Below are 19,882 nucleotides of genomic sequence, written 5' to 3'. Positions count from 1 at the left end.
CTCGTGGAAAATTGTATTCCCTGATGACTGTGGCTTCTCAGCAGGATAGCGTTCCTAACACAAAGCAAAAATGGTTCAGGAATGGTTTGAAGAGCACAACAGTGAGGTTGAGGTGTAGGCCTCCAAATTCCCAGATATCAATCCAATCCTTCATCTGTGTGGGACCAACAAGTCCAATCCATGGAGGCCCCAATTCACTTAAAGGACTTCAATGATCTGCTGGGACTAGACTCCACAGCACCATCAGGGCGGTTTTGGCAGTAACACAATATTCGGCAGGTGGTCATAATGTTATGAAAATAGTCCATTCATCCTGCTCAGAGAGCACACAGCATTTGCTTTGGTTGAGTGGAAGGGGGCTCATGAAGCAAAGGGTGCTTGCACCACAGTAAATCAGGTGAAGGATGATGTGCTGGGGAAGCACGCTGCCCGTAACTAGCTGTGCTTTAACATCGGGAGCTGCAGTTGCTGATGCTGTCTGACACTCCCATTTTTTATGATCTGTTTTGATTTGATTATTATTATTATTATTATTATTTAATGAGCCTGGGGGGTGGAGTGCATCCAATCAAACAATCAAACCGGCTGTTGTCACCACAGTTTAAAGTGTCTGAAGTGTGCAGGGCATAATAAAGTGGGTGGATTCGTTGCCATGAGGAGCAGCGGACTCTGAGTTCAGAAGTAGCCCGGATCGCTCCAACAAACCTCGGCTATAAATAGACTCCGAGCGGCCATGACTGGTACCCTGATGGTAAGATGTGTGTGTGTGTGTGTCTTTAAGAATTCAGTTGAAATTTGATCTCCATGTGGGGAGAGAAAGGGGGAGAGAGAGAGAGAGAGAGAGAGAGAGAGAGAGAGAGAGAGAGAGAGAGAGAGAGAGAGCTCCCCTCTCAACACCTTCACCCCGCCCCCCCGCCCCCCCTCTCTCTCCCTGTTCATATAATCGAGCGTCGAGCTCTCCGATCTGCGCCTCCGCAATAATGCACGTTACCCGTCGTCGGACGGGACTGACTGTAAACACCGCAAAGGCTGCGGAGGCTCGGACCGGCGGCCGCCCCTCTTCAGCAGCAGCAGCAGCAGCAGCAGCGGCAGCCCCCGCAGGTTTGTAGTAGCCGTGTGTGAGAGGGGAGGAGGGAAGCGGACCGCGTTGTTTACCAAAGATGACTCGGTTTGGCTCGGACTCGGACTCGGACTCGGCACGCACGGCTCGGCGAGCAACCCAGGAAACCAGAAGCAGTTGAGAGAGCCGAGCGGGGCCGAGATCATCTTCATGAAAGCCACAAGGTGAGTGATCGTGTCTTGTCACATCTGTTGGCTGTAAACGAAACACAACCTCCGGTGTCTTTCTTTATTTCATTTTATTATCATTTCCCCTCAACACATCCCAGCAGCCGACAAGGCAATGCGGCGTGAATTGGCCTCATGTGTGCGCCCCCTTTTCCTCCTTCACGGCCCCTTTGAAATAAAGAAATAGGCGGAATAAACCCAGAATTTCCTCCGATCTGTGGGCACGGCGTCATGGTTGATGTTATTTTCTAACAAACGCTCTCGTTTCCCCCTTAAATGAAAAAGGGTCCATCCGTTAGACGCAGGCGCATTAAGCAGACATACCAAGTCGTTGTCGGAACATGCGAGGTTGACAACAACAGTCCTCAAGGAAGTAACCTGTTTCATTTCCATGAGGAAAAAAAAAATGTCCACATTATTCATCCTGGGACCAAACACACCATTCTCCATCCCCTGGGATAGCAATAAATCAGTCTGTGTCAGAGTCACATTTTCCTGAAGCCATCCAGGGAGTTTTGGGCTAATTCATCTTCCCCCACCTTGTTACAGCTGCTTTAATGCATTATGAGCTATGGCAAAGAAAAATAATTTTTTTTATAATCGATTCTCAGCAGGGCATTTTGAGTTGGTGACAGTGAAAACTGGCTCAGAGCTACACCAATGTGTCAGGAAGTGCCCCAGCAGGTTGGTTTCCTTTAGATGAAAATATAAAAAAAAAAATGTGATTTCCCCCTCGAAACCACATTCTTATACTGGTTTATCATTTTAACTCCATGCACAGTCAATTCTGTGCTGCCTTGATCTGCTAAATCTTTTGCAACAGAAGCCCCCCAAACATTACTGATTTCTTTCACTAAGTGGGGCCCTGTGCGCTCACCATGCCTAGACCTCTGTGGCTTTTAAGCTGTAGTTTATCCTTCAGCCAAGCTTTTCAACTGTTTGCCCTTGGCAGCAGTGTAATGTGTGCGACACAAACATGCATGTGTGTACCCAAAACCCACGTGGTTTGTCGGTATGACAGAGGGAAGCATTAGTGAGATGTTTCCTGGCTTGAAATGACCTGAGGGTTTCTTAATGTGTCCCCAATAATAACAATAACAAAAAAAACAAAAAACAAAACAGCATCTCTGCCTCTCAGCATGTTTCATTTAAGTACTGGAGCTCACTAACGCATTACAGACAGGCAGGAGGAGAGGGCTCTGTGGAACTGGCCTTTCAATTTCTCTGGTGACTTCCTCTTGTTTACCATGTTCCCATGAGGGACTCTGTTAGTCCTCAAGCATTTCTTAGGCATAATGCGGGAACAGAGGCAGGTATAAAATCAACAAGGCCAGAGCTCCAGGGACCAGCAGGTTTTTTTTTTTTTTGTTGTTGTTGTTGTTGTTTGTTTGTTTGTTTTTTGTATATGTGCCTGTTTTGGAAGAAACTGTGTCCTCTTACTTTGGGAGATGTAAATATGTCTTGGAAGTTAACAGGCTTGACTTTGTGCCAAAGGCTGGAACAGTCAAATTAGCCCGATGCAAATAGCTCAGTGCAATGCTCATAAAACTGTTCAGTTGTGTGGACTCGCACTGGACCTCCGTCACTGACATACATTTACTGGATGCGTTTGGAGCTGCTAATTCTGGATCTTTGTGTTTTCTTATCGAGGGCACTCACTTTTGATCCAAATATATCAATCAATCAATCAAACTTTATTTATATGGCAATTTTCATCCATAAGATACAACACAGCGCTTTACAGTTAAAAACCACTTCCCACCACACACATACATGCACACACACTCACACTCCTTCAAGAACACACACACACACGGCAGCTCGTGCACACTTTTTTTTTTTTTTTTATATAGATGGGGTGAAAAGATTTTAAAGAACATTTCTTCAAAACTCATTGTGATGCAAATATTCTAGCTTTATGGTGATGCACAGTGTATACAGAAAGATCTTTAGTTTTTTCATCTTGCGTGATAGTAAAATAAAAAAAAAAAGAAGGGGTTTTTTTGTTTGTTTTTTTTGTTTTTTTTTTGTTTTGCAAAAGGGAAAACTGAAATACCGCAAGTATTTATACACTGCTTTGAAAACTTAGCTGAAGTGCCACCCATTTCTCGCGACCATCCTTGAAACGTGTCTGCACCTTGTACCTGTGGTCAGATCAAAGGATTTGGGCACCTGTCCAGAGTCTCGCAGCTTAGATTGCACATCAGAGGCAAAAACCAAGCTCAGACAGGAAACCAGCTGCCTGTGGAGCTCAAGAGGGGGGCTGTGGTCAGGCCAAGATCTGGGAAAGGATCAGAAACATTTCTGCTTAACTGAAAGTTCCCACACTGGCTGATCAGCTCTGAAATAGAGGAACTTTTACCCCCCCCCCCAGTCAAAATGAGTGATCGGGGTGAAGGGCTCTGAAAAGAGAGATGACCAAGAACCTGAGATCTTACGTGGAGATGGGAGAAACGTTCGGATGAGCCACCATCACTGCAGCACTCTGCTAGTCTGAACTATGCGACAGAGTGGCCAGATGAAACCCTCTATGTACAAAAAAAAAAAAAAAAAAAGCACCTAAAGGACTTTCTGACTGTGAGAATCTCTGGTGGTGTGATGAAACTGAGAGTGAACTGTTTGGCCGCAGTTTGATGTGTCAAATTTGAAGGGAACCAGACGTGACACTTTGTTTTTCTTCTGAAAGTTTCTCCCATCTTGACGGAAGATTTCTGGAGCCCAGCCAGGGTGACAAGCAGGTTGTTGGCCACCTCTTTCCTCTGATTATCCTGTTTCGAATTGCCACAGTGAAGACTTATGGCAACGTGACATCTTATTTTTAGATGTTTAATAAATTTGTTTAAAACTTGCTTTGTCATTACGGTGTGATGATTAATGTAAGGCTGCAACATTAATTAAAAATGGAAAAAGAAAATTGAAGGGGGCTGCCAACTTTCTGTGCACCGTATCATAATATTTTAACAGTGTGACTCAGCCTCAACCTGCATTACTAAAATCCTCTGAAAATGTAACAGTAGGCCTATTTGTTTCTGTAAAAATTCTCTGTACTTTGGAAGTAATGCAGAGTAAATAATGGAGCAGCTTTAGTGACAATGACAAATATGGGTCTATGTATTATTACATTTTTCATGCAGGCCCAACTATAAGATAGCTTCTGTACACTCAGCACAGCACTAAGCATGTGCTTGACGCCTACATGTTGGTAAATAATGACGAACTCATGCTCAGACTTAAATCAAAAGAGAAGCTTGTTATTCAGCAGGGCAGATGCAGAAACTCTTACCAACGTCCTGTCCTTGTGCGATTTTTGCTCTTTGTCATAATATTTATGTGGATTGAGGTTTACTTTTTTTTTTTCCTCCTTGGTATCTGTTATTTTGGATGCCATCTTTCTTATTAGCATCTTATTGGCTGTGTCTGCTGGTGTCACGCAGCCCCACCCACAATGGGTTAGAACACTGTTGCCAGTTTGGGTGCCACCGCAAAGCCTGAAGCAACTATTAAAGTGTCCCGCATCAGATTTCTTTATTGCTGCTGTGCTGCCTCAAGGAATCCAGAGGCCCGTTCATACAACAGCACATGGAGCTCATCGAGTCATCATTGAACCGAAACAGAGTCACATTTTTTACTCTGTAACCTGTATATTATTATTCTTTAACAACATAAAAAAAGTAATCCATGAGTGACGTGATGTGAAAGAGCACGACAGAATCCGTTCGAAGCTGACCTTGCCAGCACACCCTCGAGCCTTTTCCCTTTAGACGTGTGTTAATGCGAGTCTCTTGACAGTGACTCAGTGACATTCACAGCCAGTCCAACTGTATGAGAAAGCGTCGGTTACATGCACCATCTGTAGCCTCCGTTATCGTGTTGTCACAGCCACCGTAGACCAGGAATAGCAAGGAGTAGAGACTACACCAGAGACCGGACCCCTCCAGAGACTGCAGCCTAGACCAGACTCCTGCAGAGACCGGACCCCTCCAGAGACTGCAGCCTAGACCAGACCCCTGCAGAGACCGGACCCCTCCAGAGACCGCAGCCTAGACCAGACTCCTGCAGAGACCGGACCCCTCCAGAGACTGGAGCCTAGACCAGACTCCTGCAGAGACCGGACCTCTGCAGAGACCGGACCCCTCCAGAGACTGCAGCCTAGACCAGACTCCTGCAGAGACCGGACCCCTCCAGAGACTGCAGCCTAGACCAGACTCCTGCAGAGACCGGACCCCTCCAGAGACTGGAGACTAGACCAGACTCCTGCAGAGACCGGACCCCTCCAGAGACTGCAGCCTAGACCAGACTCCTGCAGAGACCGGACCCCTCCAGAGACTGGAGACTAGACCAGACTCCTGCAGAGACCGGACCCCTCCAGAGACTGGAGCCTAGACCAGACTCCTGCAGAGACCGGACCCCTCCAGAGACTGGAGACTAGACCAGACTCCTGCAGAGACCGGACCCCTCCAGAGACTGGAGACTAGACCAGACTCCTGCAGAGACCGGACCCCTCCAGAGACTGCAGCCTAGACCAGACTCCTGCAGAGACCGGACCCCTCCAGAGACTGGAGCCTAGACCAGACCTGAATAGACTAGAGACTGGATGCCTACAGAGAGTAGAGACTAGACCAGACCCCTCCATAGAAAAACTGGAAAAACGAATATGGGAAAAATGTAAGAACTAAAATGAGTCCAAATCTTTGCCTTCAACAAGGAGGGGGCCGGTTGAATCTCTCTTTCCTCCATTATTGTTGTAGTTTCTTCCTTTTTTGGTCCTTACCGCACATGAGTATGTTCCAGAACCGGCTCTGTGGTGACGTCAGTATGTCCCACATACAAAATGGAGGCAGACAGCTTGCAGATTTGTTTTAGCTTTTTTTTTTTTTTAATTGATTCTGAATAATAGTAAATGAGAATCGCGATTCTTATATGAAGCAATTTTTTGCCACACCCCTATTAACATTACTACCGCTCACATTAATCATCCTCTTTATTTCCCTCCAGTGTCAGCATGACATAATGACTGTGACCGCTGGCTAGATTATATTTATTTTGTTCAAGATTTAAGAGGTGCTTTATAAGTAGCTCTGATAAGGTCTCTTAAATTGTCACTCACTAACAGTGGAGATATGTGCTGTTAATGTGAATGTACTCTGCCCTGTAATATTAAGGTAAAATTGTTTTATGTCACTCAGGATGTAATTACAGTGCACACACATTGTAGTAGTACTCTGGGAAACAGTGATTGTGCTGATTGGTCGAAAGCATTTATACAAGTCCGAGGTGGGTTCAATTGCACGTTCTTGAGTCTTACTGTTGTACAGCTTCCAAGGACAGAAAGTTTAGAAACCTTGTGTGCTGCAGCTACACTCTTTCGGCCAACATGTCTTCATAGGCATTCTAATTTAGGTTCTTATGACATAAACAAGCCAACAGCACAAGAATGATCCAGATGTATTGTTATTGTTACACCAGCTGTGATTTGTCCAACCTGAAGCTAAAACACATGACTAATACGTATTTGTTTGGTCATTTGCATTTTCTTCAGAGAGAAAAAAGGTTTAAGTCAACTCGCCAAGTGTTCTTTCTAACCTTTGCCTGCTTCCCATTGCTCCTCCTACAGTGGGGTTGGATGGCCATGGACCCATTCAGCCAGCTCATCTTCGTCATCTCGGTGACCAGTTTCCTCACCTTCCAGTGGCTCTTCCACAAAGTCAGCCCATGGATGTCGATGCGCATCAGCCCCAGCTTCCTGGGCCTCAGTGACAAGCAGAAGGTGGAATGGAACTCAAGGTGACCTGAATTGATTTTGTTCAGTCTGATTATTTGCACACTGGGTGCATCAGGCACCGAGAGCTGAACTCAGATTTTAGCCAGAGGGGATTTGTTTTAGCTCAGTCCAAAGATAACCACTGACAGTCAACCCATCTGACTCACACGTAGGAATCATCGTGTATCTTGCAATGTTTGCGCTAAATGGCACAGTTTCAAGGTGCTGGGAGCATGGTGCAGTCAACGCAATGCTTTTCTGAGTGTCCTTTTTATTCATCCTATTGTCTGCTGTGCAACATTTTTGTGCATCTCTGACTTACACAGTAAAAGCTTATTTTTTAAATCGAAAAACATAAAAAACCTGGAGCATGTAACTAGAATATTTATATTTCTCAAAGAAGAGAAACCATATTTGCATCTCTTTATATTTTTAATGCTCGTTGTCACCTATTCATTATGGCACTGTGTTCTATTTATAAACCAACTGCAGCAGAGGGCAGTTCCTCACTTCTTAGTGGTATTCCATTCTGTAATAGTTTAATATAATTAATTATAATTAAATTAATTATATTTACATTTCAGAAGTGGTTAGCGTTGTTGCCCCACAATAAGAAGGTCACAGGTTTGGTCCCCAGCCCGGGGCCTCTCTGTGTGGAGTTTGCATGTTGTCCCCGTGTCTGTGTACTCCGGTTTCCTCCCACCGTCCAAAGACATCATGTTTGGGTTAACTGGTGTGAGTGGTTGTTTGTCTCTGTCTGTCTCTGTGAGTTGGCCCTGTGATGGATTGCCGACCTGTCCAGGGTGTACTCCGCCCTCGCCCAGTGTGGGCTGTTATTGGCTCCAGCACCCCCTGTGACCTGAAAACTGAGAAGCGGTAGAGGATGGATGGATGGATAATTACATTTCTTTTAATGACGGATTCAACCCATCAAATCTGTGGAGAAATCTCTCACTCTGCGCTGATGATTCATTTCAGCTGCAGTTCGCTGGAAGGATTTTTTTCCTTTTGTCCTACCTTCTGCTTTTAAATACATCAAAAGTTGAAGTTGTTGGACATGGCCAGGTCATAGTTTACACTTTGCTTTATTACTTTAAAGTTTAATCTGTAGTTTAATCTTTTTTTATTTGTTGAGCAATTGTTTTGCTCTTGGATGCTTTCCACTGAGGCTGACTTCATGCAGAGCCCTTTGTACTGTCAGACCATCACTGAAGCAAAATTTACCACGGATAATCCTGTTTCCAAATGAGAGGCACTTACCCATTTTTTTAATGTGAGGATATGTAAATAGTGCATTCTGCGCTGTATTATTTGTCAAAGATTATGCTATTGATCGCTGGCTCTTCTGTACCTCCTAACACTGCTGAACCAGTTCATAATCAAAGCCTGTTGATGCTTGTGCAACTTCGACCATCTTTATGAGGTGTCCTATTCATTGATTTTTAGCCAGATTATGTACAGTAGAAGTCTCAATTTTAATGCGCATTAGATGATTTTAAGTGGAATTTCCATCCATTTTAAGTTTCAGGTGTTGATAGATTTCATTGTGGACATCACGTCAGACTGAAGCAATAATTTAATAAATGAGGGCCCTAAAATTTAGAATGAAGTATAATTTTCCTCCAGTCAGATCATGCTTATCACATTTAATCAATATTAACTATTTTATCTTCACAGTTGAGTTAAAACGAACAGACAAGTAGAAATGCTTCAGGGCTGCCGTGGTCGTACTGATGAATGCACCGTTTGATTGGACATGTTGCTTTGTTTTGTCTGCACTCTAGCAATGGGAACATTGCAGATGTGGGCTAGAAAAGCTTGATTGGAATAAAAGAATGGAGCGGTTTGCCCAAAGAAGGAGACAGACACACAGGCAGATCTGATCTAAGAGCATTTTGAAAACAATGAAAGTGCGCCAGTAGATTGAAGGAAAGTGGATGTCCAGGATGATCATAGTGTCTCTGAGGGCATCAGCCTGGTCCAACTTGCATGAATCATTCTTTTTCATCTTCTTGCATAATCTGCTTACTATGACAGCACTTGTGAAATTGATACAGTCACCTGGTTTATTATGAGTAAATAAATATTTATGATTCAGTGAGATGGATTTATGCTGTGGGGATAAAAATGTCTTACTGTCAGGCTGTCATTCTGTCTTACTGACTGATTGCTGAGAACTGTTGCACTGCTGGCATGATTGACTGGGACTGCGTGCCGCCACTGTGCCTGACCCTTCAGCAGTGCTTAATCTCTGAGTCTAATTGGTCTGAATCTGTGCTGCTCTGACAGGGGATCAGCTGATCCATAGTGAATACTAAAAGTTCAGCGCAAAGCACCACAAAGCAGCTCAAAGGCTCTATTCATGAATGAAGATAAATATGCACCATTCCTCTGATCAGCTTATTGAATAGATCATCTCGGACACGTTTCAAGACAGAAGTCACAGTTGGGTGTGTGTGTCTTGTTTTTCTTTTCAGGACAGTGTCAACGTTTCACGCACTGTTGGTGGGAATATTCTGTCTGTACATCTTGTTCTTTGACGACGCTGTCAATGAAGACCCGGTCTGGTGAGAGTTTGGCTGTGAATCACTTTTTGCCAACCAGCATTCTCCATACTAAGTTTTTTGCACACGTCGAATCAGTTTGTAGGGTTATATATGTACAAAGAGCTTTGAAGTTGGTGTTTCTTTTTGATTCGCCCCTAAAATCGATCTGTATGTTGTGTTTTGATAATGTTTTTTAATTTGGAGTACAATATTGGAACTAACTTCTTGTCACTATATCAATAATGTAATAAATAATGTAGTAAAAAATGTTAATATAATATTTAAGATCTTTTTGACATTATTCCAGTTATAAAATAATTTATCTTGAATAATTATGAGATGTTTTTGTTCACTTCTTTGTCCAGAACCAGAAAGAGGGGAAACCCCAAAAGAAAAATGTTTAATCTTCTGCCATCAATAATTTAAACTTTTGTAACAACTTCCTTGTGCTATAATGGAATGATTTATATTTTAAATCTCTAGGTGCTGCCTTTAAGACTTTTTCATTTTTTTGGTAGAGTCAGACATTTTCAACAGCAGCACAGGAGCTATTAGTGGGTTTTGCCGGTGCTACATAGCTGGTGTTAGCAGAGGGAACGCTACGAGCCCAGCATCATCAATATCATTTCTACTGCTTCTTTTAGCATGCTCACACAGCTAGCTCTGGAACATCTCATCACTTTCCAATACAGAGTCGGTGTAGCCTCCTGTCTGTCTACAACAACAATGGCTAAATGTCCTGCCAGGCAACAATCACCACCTCCACCCACTCCTGGCAGGAAACCAATTGAATAAAACGTACAAATAGCCCTGTAAAAGTTTCATTCCACAAACCCAGTGAAAACAAATGTGTATTTCCAATAGGGGAGATCCTACACTGGTGAAGACTAATGTTGCCATCACAACAGGCTACCTCATATCTGGTAAGAGAAACATGCTGTTTAACCCAGGTAATAGTTGTAAAAGTAAGATCCAAAACATGCACGTAATTGTCAGTAAATGCAATGAACCTACTGCTCAGATCACCCCGTGAAGTTGTGTGCTAGTCGCTAATCAGAAATAAAGATGCATTGGTCATTTTGAAATTAATCATGAAACATTGGCAGCCTCTTTATTTTGTACTTTAAATGCTCTGATTTTACTAAGAATGTGTTGTCTCTCTCTCCTTTGTACTTTTGTTTTTCAGATCTGCTGCTAATATTTTACTATTGGAAGGCGATAGGCGACAAGTTTTTTGTAGTTCACCATCTGGCAGCATTGTATGCTTACTACTATGTACTGGTGAGTGCCCTATTGTCCAATAGCAGAACGTGCAGGCAAGATGGGAAGGAGACAACCAAGGGTGAACAGCTCTGTCTTGTTAAGCTCTCTGTTTAACCATTATACATTAAGTGTTCGTGTTTGTCCTAGTCCTAACCTGAAGCTCTCAAAGCTTAGTGAAACGTGTACAAGGTAAGGTCAGCACAGTCAGTCACTGTGCAAAAGGTGTACAACTAAATATATGGAGAAAATCCTTCTGTCCTGACTTTTAAGATTTGGATTAAGAAGTTTGGTACTTCTTCTGTGGTCTACATGGAAATGTCTGACTTTAAAAAGAAATAGTTTAAACTGTGTTGTCAGGTTTGTGGCAACAGCGATAATCATAGGTGTCGAGTTAGTTTGACATTTCGATATTTTCAGAAGTTAGGTGACCTGCATTGTAAAAGCCCTGTTGCCAAACAACACAGTGGTTGACCCTCATAATACACCAGATTGGTTATTTGGTGTGCCATTTTACAGAATTTCGCAACATCAGCTATGAGTAATGCATCTAAAATATGAATTAGTAACTCATTGGTTATTCCTGCATTGCAATTTTATTGGTGGTCTTATCTAGACACAGAGATTAAGTGTACTTGACATTTATGAGTCATGCTGTTCACTCTTGGTTCAATCTGAAACCCTCTAGGTGGCCAGGATCTATTGCATTATTATCATAGAGATGAATGACTATGGTATTTTTTGCATGGAATGCTCAATAATGGTACTGGCTGATGCCCCCCCCCCCCCCCCCCCCCCCCCCCCCCCCCCCCCCCCCCCTCCCTTCACCTTGCCCTTACAATATCTGTGCTTTCTGTTTGTTTTACTGACCCCTCTTAATGTTGTGTGAATGTGACGTAAAACCAAGCCATTCTGAGCTTAGCGCAGCCAAATGCTGAAGTGTAACTACTGTGTGCATGCTGGCAGTTCTGAAGCGTTTTCTACAGACAGGGTTCCTTTCTTGTTACTGTGCATGCCAACAAACAGTCTTTAACACTCCTAATTAATTACCTGCCTATCTACAGTACCTTCATCCTGTCTGTTTTTGTGACAGAGCCTAGTTCTGCCTCCGCTTTCTCTTCCTCACACGCCTCCTCAGACTCCCTGATGAGGGAAAACTGAAAAAGCCACTCAAAAAAATGTCATCCAGATGATACAGAGCGTCACCAAATAGCTGAGGCTGTGTTAACCTTGTTGAATGTACCGTGTAAGATGTATCTTATGGAATTACTGTTGTCACCGCTCTTAAAAGTCAAATTTTCTTTTCAACTGTTCCCACTTTATTTTAGTTAAACAGCCTTAAGGGGGATTTACATTTGTTGCCCCTTTTTCCAACATTGCTTATGCTCTGTTTCTGGTTTTATGCTACCATTGGCAAGAAGAAAATTTGGTATTAAAAGAACTAAAGCAATACATGCATTTGGTTTCAACCACAGTTTTAGTTTAAATGCTGCAGTGAAATTTGCATCCTGTCCCTTTGAATAGTCCAGGCTCTGGCTGGTTTCACAGATTTCTTCTTAAATGTGACACTCATCTTGTTTGCATCTTTCAGTCCATATTTAATATGGATTATTACTTTGACACGCTGTGTTTTTAACAGTGTCACATTATCATTTATTGTTGAATATAAATCCAGCCATTCACCTGGAGAAACAGAGCAAGCACCTAAAAGAGATGAAGTAGGCCATACTGTTACTGGACACTCATGACTGTTACCTCAGGCTAGATCTGAAATTCATGTGGGATAACAGAATGAATGCTCTGCGATTATTTGACTGTGACTGAAAGAAAAATCTTAGATGTTATTACTGTAGCGTTTTTGCAGTAAAAACCATAATAGAATTGGCTAATCCTTGATTTGATTTTCATTTTCTTTAGTTTTGTACCCAGTCAACTTTGTCATATGTTGTCTTAGTCTTATTAATTAATGTGTTGAGTCTCTTTTTGTGGAAGTGTAAACGTCAAATTTACAAAGAAAATGATATGCTGTCAGTATCAACCCATGAGACATGCAGTAAAATGCAGTAAAATGCTGAAGTTGGAATTGGGAAAAAAGTATAAAAAAAAAAAAACAAAAACAAACCAACAACAACAAAAAAAGAAATAATTCCCTGAGCTTGTTGGTATATTTTGATTATTGATTGGTTGGCCATTGATATCTTGGTCAAAATAGTGTTCAAGTTATTTGCAAATAGTAGCTTAATCTGTTTTTTTGTGTCGATTTTGACAGTCAAGTGCAGTTTACTAAAAAAAATAAAAAAGGAACATTAGATGCATGCGTTCTACTCTGTGTTGTAGGTGTTGCTTCTTATTTACTTCCAAATGTGGTGGCATCTTTGTTTTGTGTATTTTATTTTTTTTTCTTTTTCTTTTTGATTTTCTTCTAATGTATTTGTCTGTCTGTCTCTGTGTCCTCTGCTGACTTTAACATAAATTGCCCCTCTTTAAACCCAGTATGCAAAAAAACTACCAGCAAAAGTTTGGGTTGTGTCATCCCCGTTCATGCAAAAACTACCAAAATGGTTGTGTATCGTTGCAAAACCCAGAACAGGTCTTGATCTAGATGGGGACCTCCTTATTCCTGTCTTGTCTGCTGTTATTGCTGTTGTGTTGCACTGAGCAGATGTGATGCCCAGTCACAGTATGGACTTACCAGTTCCTAGAGGTACTAGCATGCCCATGCTGGGTGGAAAGTTCACATCATATGAAATGAAATGAAAAATAATCCAGATGTACCACGTTTGTGTCACATAGTAAGTATGTTTCGATAACCAGCTTTTGTTTCAGCCCTGACGGTAAGTCTTCCTTTATGTGCTCTATTAATCGGGCCACAAGCCAAGTAACAATGTGTTCTGTGTTCTGTGGGTGTTTGACTTTTGTTAGATTTGGCTCAGAACACCTGAGGCAAACTCAAATACAAAATACAAATGACAACACTCACTCTGGATTGCGCCATGTTATTGAGACCACTTGGCTAATGGCACTGTTTTACCAGCATCTTTTGACTCTGAGTGTTCGATGTTGATATAGAAGGTTAGGAAAAGAGCAACAGTGTTTAGGATCAGATCTCCTGAAAGCATCTTGGTTTCAAATCATCCTTCCTTTAATCTTCGTATTTAGCAGCCGCTGGGGATTGTGCAGTGGAAATAAATAATTTTATAGCAGTATAACTTATTGTAGGCCTCATAGTGGCAAACCACTGTCTGCACATTTTAGAATCAGATATCATGGCTTATTTTCACAACTAAGACTGTAGACTTCAGGCTCTGATCCTCTAAACAGTGAGATGTTCGGCAGTGAAAACATACTGCTTTCTACTCCGCATGGCTTTTGGTTGCTCCCTTAACTCGTGGCTGGCTGAATAAATGTACGTATGGTTGCACAGTATGTATCAAAGCCTGAGCTGTGTTGATTTGTGTTCCAAACTGTTTTATAGTTGGCATTTCATGTGTATGAATCACCTTGTTGTGAGGTCCTAACAGTGTTTTTCTGCTCTCAGGGTGAAAGGTCTAGCAGTAGTTGACTTATAGTTTGCTGTAAGGAGGCGCTGGTGATGACTACGTTAGTAAAATGTGAAAATACCTTCATGCTTTTATCTGATCATGTGTGCATGTTGGGTTGTTTTTAAAGGTTAGATGATGATAAACAGGTAGTTGCTATTTTTCGGCGTTATTAAATCTTTTAAGATGGACAGAATGCGCTTTAAAAACAAATCTTTGCAAACCTTTAAAATATACAGATAACAATAAGCCAGTGCAAGAAACCTTGTTTTTTTTTGTTTGTTTTTTTGTTTGTTTCTTATAGCTAAAGGCAAACTTTTTGTTTATCTCTGAATTGTTATAAGGTTTTGAGATTTTTAAGTGGGGCATGAGTTGGAAAAAGTCGAGAACCACTGAGGCAAAACCATTTGTGGGCTCATTAGAAGCAAGGCCAGAGTTGGACTGTCAGACCTTCCTGTTTTGCTTTCATATCTGCTTCCTCCGAAGATGTGTATCATTTGGTACATTGCATGTTCTCGACGCCCCCGTGAGTGTAGGATGAGTTTCTGCTCACAATAAATGAAGAGAATGAATCATCAGGAAAGGAAATTGGAGACGACAGTCTAATTTTGGCTTGCAAAAACTTGAAGGAATAATTATGTGCCCTGACAGAGAACAGTACTTTGTTAGAGCTGCCAAATAGGTCTAAATTTGGAGGGGGCTGCATCTAATTTTAGACCTGTATTCCCCATGCTAAGAAAGTATTTTTTAAATTTGTGAACTGCATTTTGAAATGCTGAAATATTGTGTGATTAGGACCTTAAAAGCCTACAAATAGTAGATATGCGTCTGGATAGTATTATGATTATATATATATATATATTTTTTTTTTTCATCTTTGCTGTTATAGGAAGTGTGACCGCTGTTGTTCTACGACATTGATAAGAAACTGTCTTTGTGTTACCCTGATGAGCAGACGGTGCATCGGCTTTATGCATGCTGATCCGAATGACTCAATGTCTTGTTTTTGTACCTTTCATGTTTTGTTGTCTTCCTGTTCTTGCCTTGTTCTTCCAGGGCCAAGGAATGTTGCCTTATTTTGCTAACTTCCGTCTGCTCGCTGAGTTTTCTACACCGTGTGTGAACCAGCGGTACGTACCTGCTCACTAATGTACACGGACAGGTTTATGGTTGCAACTCTACAGCTTTTCTGCAGATTATATCTAAGACTGTGTCGGAATTTTAATCATATTGAGGAAATCCACTGCTGGTTGTGTGTTCTTTGTATTAAGATGGCTCTCCTGAAACCATTTATCCAGATCCAGGCTGAAACAAATACGAGCATTTTATTTTTGTGTAGGTTTTAAGTATCATGTGTTGTGTTTCAGCTGGTTCTTTGAGGTACTAGGTTATCCCAAGTCCTCCCGGCCCAACATGGCAAATGGCGTTGCCATGGCAGTAGTCTTTTTCATGGTCCGCATCGCTGTCATGCCAGTCTACTATAGCCGTATGTATGCAGTCTATGGCACTGAGGCCTTCTACCTTGTGCCCTGCGGTGGCCGCATGGCTTGGATCTTCTCCAGTATCTGCCTGGACATCATGAACGTTATGTGGATGCACAAGATTGCCCGCGGCTGCTACAAGGTGCTGCGCTCGGCGCAGCAGAGCAAAGCTGGCACACCTCAGGAGAACGGAAAGACGGATTAAGGAAACCAGGGTGTCAGTGGCGAGGAAACGCCACAACAGGACAAAGTGACGTTACTCTCGGTGTGTTTGGTGAGCAGCGCTTTGGACCCTTACATGTTGAGCTGCTTTGGTAGTAGCACAACCGGGATTTATGACATTACAGGACAGATGGAATGAGGGAAACTGAGCCTTTTTTTTTTTTTCCCCCTTCTTGGCAAGAGGCGGCGGTCACTGAGATGTACTGATGGACCATTTAATTGGCCATCCCTAAGCCATGAAATGACGTCTTAGCAATACCCTGTTTGCATGGTCAGTTTTTTTCTGTTGAACAATTTACCACAACACAAAAGAGTTTGGCCTGGAACAGTGGACTGTGCGCCCAACAATTGTCAAAAAGTTTACTGTTCTTTACATACTTATTGGTCAACGAACGACCGGAAAATGTAATTCATATTGATGATGAAGCAATGGTTTGAGGGAAACATTTATTGATTTCATTGCAGTGGTCAGTGCCATCAAATCACAGTCAAATGCCTGTCGAGGGAGAAAGGTCAACTGTCTTTTTTCCTCGTTCTTCAGATAAATTTGCAGGGACTCAATTGAATAACGATCAGATCTGAAAATGTGTGATCACAGAATAGCATGTATGACTCAGCTCATTGTTCATCCACTGCCCTTCGAGATGCATTTAAAAACGTGACAAGACGTGTATTGGTCTTTTTTGCGTTTACATCAGAGTGCTTAGTTTGAATAATGAAGCGCTGGAAAGAATCAAGTGCATTCGGCAAATATTCAGACCTTTCCTTTGATGCTGCACGTTGTTTTGCTTGACTTTGATAATTCTACTATTTGAGGTTTATTAAAAAGGAAAATCTATAATGTCTTCTTGCCGCAAGAGTCCAGATCCTTTACTCAGCGCCTTTGGCAGCTCAGGTCTTCATACTTAAATTTCCCTTCAGTATATGACTGTACTTCTTGACCTCTGTTCAGCTTTCCCCTCAACCCTGACCAGCCTTTTTGTCCCTGCCGCGACAAAACAGCCAAGCAGCTTGAAGCTTCCCTGTCAGGTGATGAGGTGAGAGGTGCCTGTTTTCTTCCGGACATGAGACTTGGAATTAAGGGCAAACTGTGCAATTTTGGTTTCCGTTTCCTTACCACAAGCTGACAGTCCTTTAGGTTTTTTTTTTTTTTTTTTTTTTTTTTCGCTAGCGCTGAGTGACTTTGATATGTCTCTCACTGGAGACACTTCCATTGGGCCATGAAGATCAGTGCTTCAGTAATAGCTGTCCTGAAAGTTTGAGCTTTTCCAACATCTGTGCATTGATGCAATCCTGTCTCAGAGCTCTACAAGCAGTTCACGCCAAGCCATCACTTATCCTTTGTGAGTGTGTGTCTGTTAAAGCCCATCCAATTGGATTTGTGTGTCAGTTTCCACTGTAGATTGATAATTTAATTTATTTTTGCAAATCAAAGTGAAGCGGTCTGAGTACTTTCTGAATGCACGACAGGTTTTTTGTACTGATGTACAGGATACGTCAGTACAGAGGTGCTAAAAGGGAAACTAAATGTTAATATGTGTTTTTATTTTGACATAAAGCAACAAAAGAATACTCAGTATAACGTGTGTATAACCCGATATTCACAGAATGCAAACAAAGTTTCACAGTACAAACAAATATTTTGTTGACATTATTATGTGTGAGTCAACAGCATATTTATTTCACATTGTGCATTGCATGTTCAGGGTTTAAACTGAGACAAAGGCAGTGTCATAAAAACAGACTGCTCTGCATGTCTTAAGAGATCTGAATGGAGATGATCGCGGGATTCTGACGCTCTTACAGTTTTTCCCTCATTATGGGTTGATCTGAGTTTGATCTAATATTCACACGTTCACTTATGATATCTTTTGAGACACAAACCCTGTTTAACATTTGCCAACGAAATGCATGCTGCTCTATGTTTTCCATGAAGGGCGAGTTGAGGGGTTAAGCCTGGAAATTCTATCCAATAGATCATTTTACTACATAAATTTCTAATATGAATGAATTATTCTGGCAGATTTTATTTTTACAGGCAAAGAACTATCTATGTTTTCAAATTGCTAAAAATCATGTCAAAAAGGTTTGGGTTTTTATTATTATTTTTTTATTATTGTTTTAAGCTCATCTGAGAAACAATTGTTTCCCAGTTATCTTTTAAACACATTGTATGCTGACATATTCCCCAGATGTTTACAAAGATTATGTTTTTTTTTTAGTGGGTATGATTTTACAGAAAGGCTGTTTAGAGTCCCATTTTATTATTGTGCCCTTAAATTTTCTTTTCTGCTAATCATCTCATGAAACTGATCACCCGGACAAACTCAGCTCGAAGCAATTTCAGGCAAATGTATCATTTGTTCAAATTAAAAGTTAAAATTAGTCAACGTTTACTTGAATTCTCATGTAAAATTTCTGTTTTTCCAAGCTGGAAAACAAACGCTGCCAAATCTTTGCGATTCAGAAGGGACTGCTAGTTTATACATTTTGCCTTTCATCTTTCATAATTTGATTTTGTTGCCTTTTTTTTTACAGCAAATTTTGATTGCACAGTGAATATGTTTTGTCCAACTCCTCAAAACACTGTGATTTATTTGTGTTTTCCATGTCTGATGCCCATCTAACGTGATTGAAAGCTTGGTCAGGCTAGTTGTTTTGGGGGCTTTTGCTTTTTGTTATTTAAACTCTCAAAACAAAAAAAAAAAAAGTTTTTGTGCCAATACTTGAGTCATTACGTCTCCATGGTGAAAAATGTTGTCATAAGATGATGGTGGTTTCTTTCTTCTTCCCACCCCCCGTGAGGATTTTAATCCTTGATTGCCAATTTGCAATTATGATTCAATACATCCCATCAGTTCTGTTCACAATGCATGCTGTGGATAGTCACAATAGTAATGATGATTAGCTTGCTTTGGTAAAACCTTTCTCAGTTATGCCATCAGACCAGTGTGTTGGGAACACAACGGACTTGACAGATGATTTATGCGTGTTTGACAATTACATTACAAAAAAATATCACTATCTCACATCTCAGTAAGGAGCCAGGATGTCGAGCCTGCCAGTGTTTCACTGGAAGCAATTGGAATCCAGGCAAGGGATTGAGGACAGCAGCAGACTACTGCTCTATATGTAAAGTCATGCATGGTCAATATGGTCATCTTCATGCACCCTCTATAACTGCATGTAGTATTGCATGAGGACTGCACTATAAACAAAATATTCTATACATTTGCAAGACAAGTTTTGTTCTTTGGTTTAGTTTTTTTGTTTTTGTTTTTTTTTTTTTTCTTAGTACATGAACATAATGTTTAATTAAACATTATTCTTGTACTGTGCAGCATAATGTAATCCACAGATGATAACGAAGTTGGTGATGTGAAGACAACATCATAAAGCAAATATTTAGTACAGTATCCAGCAGAGATGTGATGACTAAGGAAATACTTGAAAACTAATCAGCGCAGTTTCTAACATGGCAAGTGCAAATACACATGAACACTTTGAGCGTTTTGCATCTTCTGGGTACCATTGACTTTTACTTTATTAAACCCAGGAAAGTAAAAGTGAAACACAGCAGATGTCATGGTAACACAGCTGCTATCAGCTAGTTAAGGGTTGTTGCTCTGAATGTTATATGGAGGAGATAGCTGAGTAGGTGAAGTGTTAAGTGACATTCTATGAATGTATCGGAGATGAGAAAATATTTGTCACTTAAATTTTCATTTGTTTATTACAATAAATACAAAATTAACTGGTGTGATGTATATTAATGAAGGGAAAAAA

At 41.3% G+C, this 19,882-nt stretch overlaps 1 protein-coding gene across 1 annotated transcript; it reads left to right on the top strand.

Annotated features, from left to right (window-relative positions):
- The first annotated feature begins 949 nt into the window (after nucleotides 1-949).
- On the top strand, nucleotides 950-19,855 carry tlcd4a (TLC domain containing 4a). Its single transcript, XM_029529179.1, has 7 exons — nucleotides 950-1,284; nucleotides 6,902-7,071; nucleotides 9,526-9,615; nucleotides 10,459-10,517; nucleotides 10,781-10,875; nucleotides 15,450-15,523; nucleotides 15,761-19,855. The coding sequence occupies exons 2-7, from the start codon at nucleotides 6,911-6,913 to the stop codon at nucleotides 16,077-16,079; spliced, it is 798 nt and encodes a 265-aa protein (XP_029385039.1). The 5' UTR covers nucleotides 950-1,284; nucleotides 6,902-6,910; the 3' UTR covers nucleotides 16,080-19,855.
- The last annotated feature ends 27 nt before the right edge of the window (nucleotides 19,856-19,882 follow it).

This window comes from Echeneis naucrates, chromosome 20 (assembly GCF_900963305.1).
Source record: "Echeneis naucrates chromosome 20, fEcheNa1.1, whole genome shotgun sequence".
NCBI classification, from domain to species: Eukaryota; Metazoa; Chordata; class Actinopteri; order Carangiformes; family Echeneidae; genus Echeneis; species Echeneis naucrates.
The sequence above is the reverse complement of the archived record's forward strand: the minus strand, read 5'-3'. Positions and strand labels throughout refer to the sequence as shown.

Coding starts and splice junctions, on each gene's coding strand:
- tlcd4a (XM_029529179.1), top strand. CDS start 6,911: ATGGCCATGGACCCATTCAGCCAGCTCATCTTCGTCATCTCGGTGACC. Junction 10,876..15,449: donor ATGCTTACTACTATGTACTG/GTGAGTGCCCTA, acceptor TTGTTCTTCCAG/GGCCAAGGAATGTTGCCTTA. Junction 15,524..15,760: donor ACACCGTGTGTGAACCAGCG/GTACGTACCTGC, acceptor GTTGTGTTTCAG/CTGGTTCTTTGAGGTACTAG.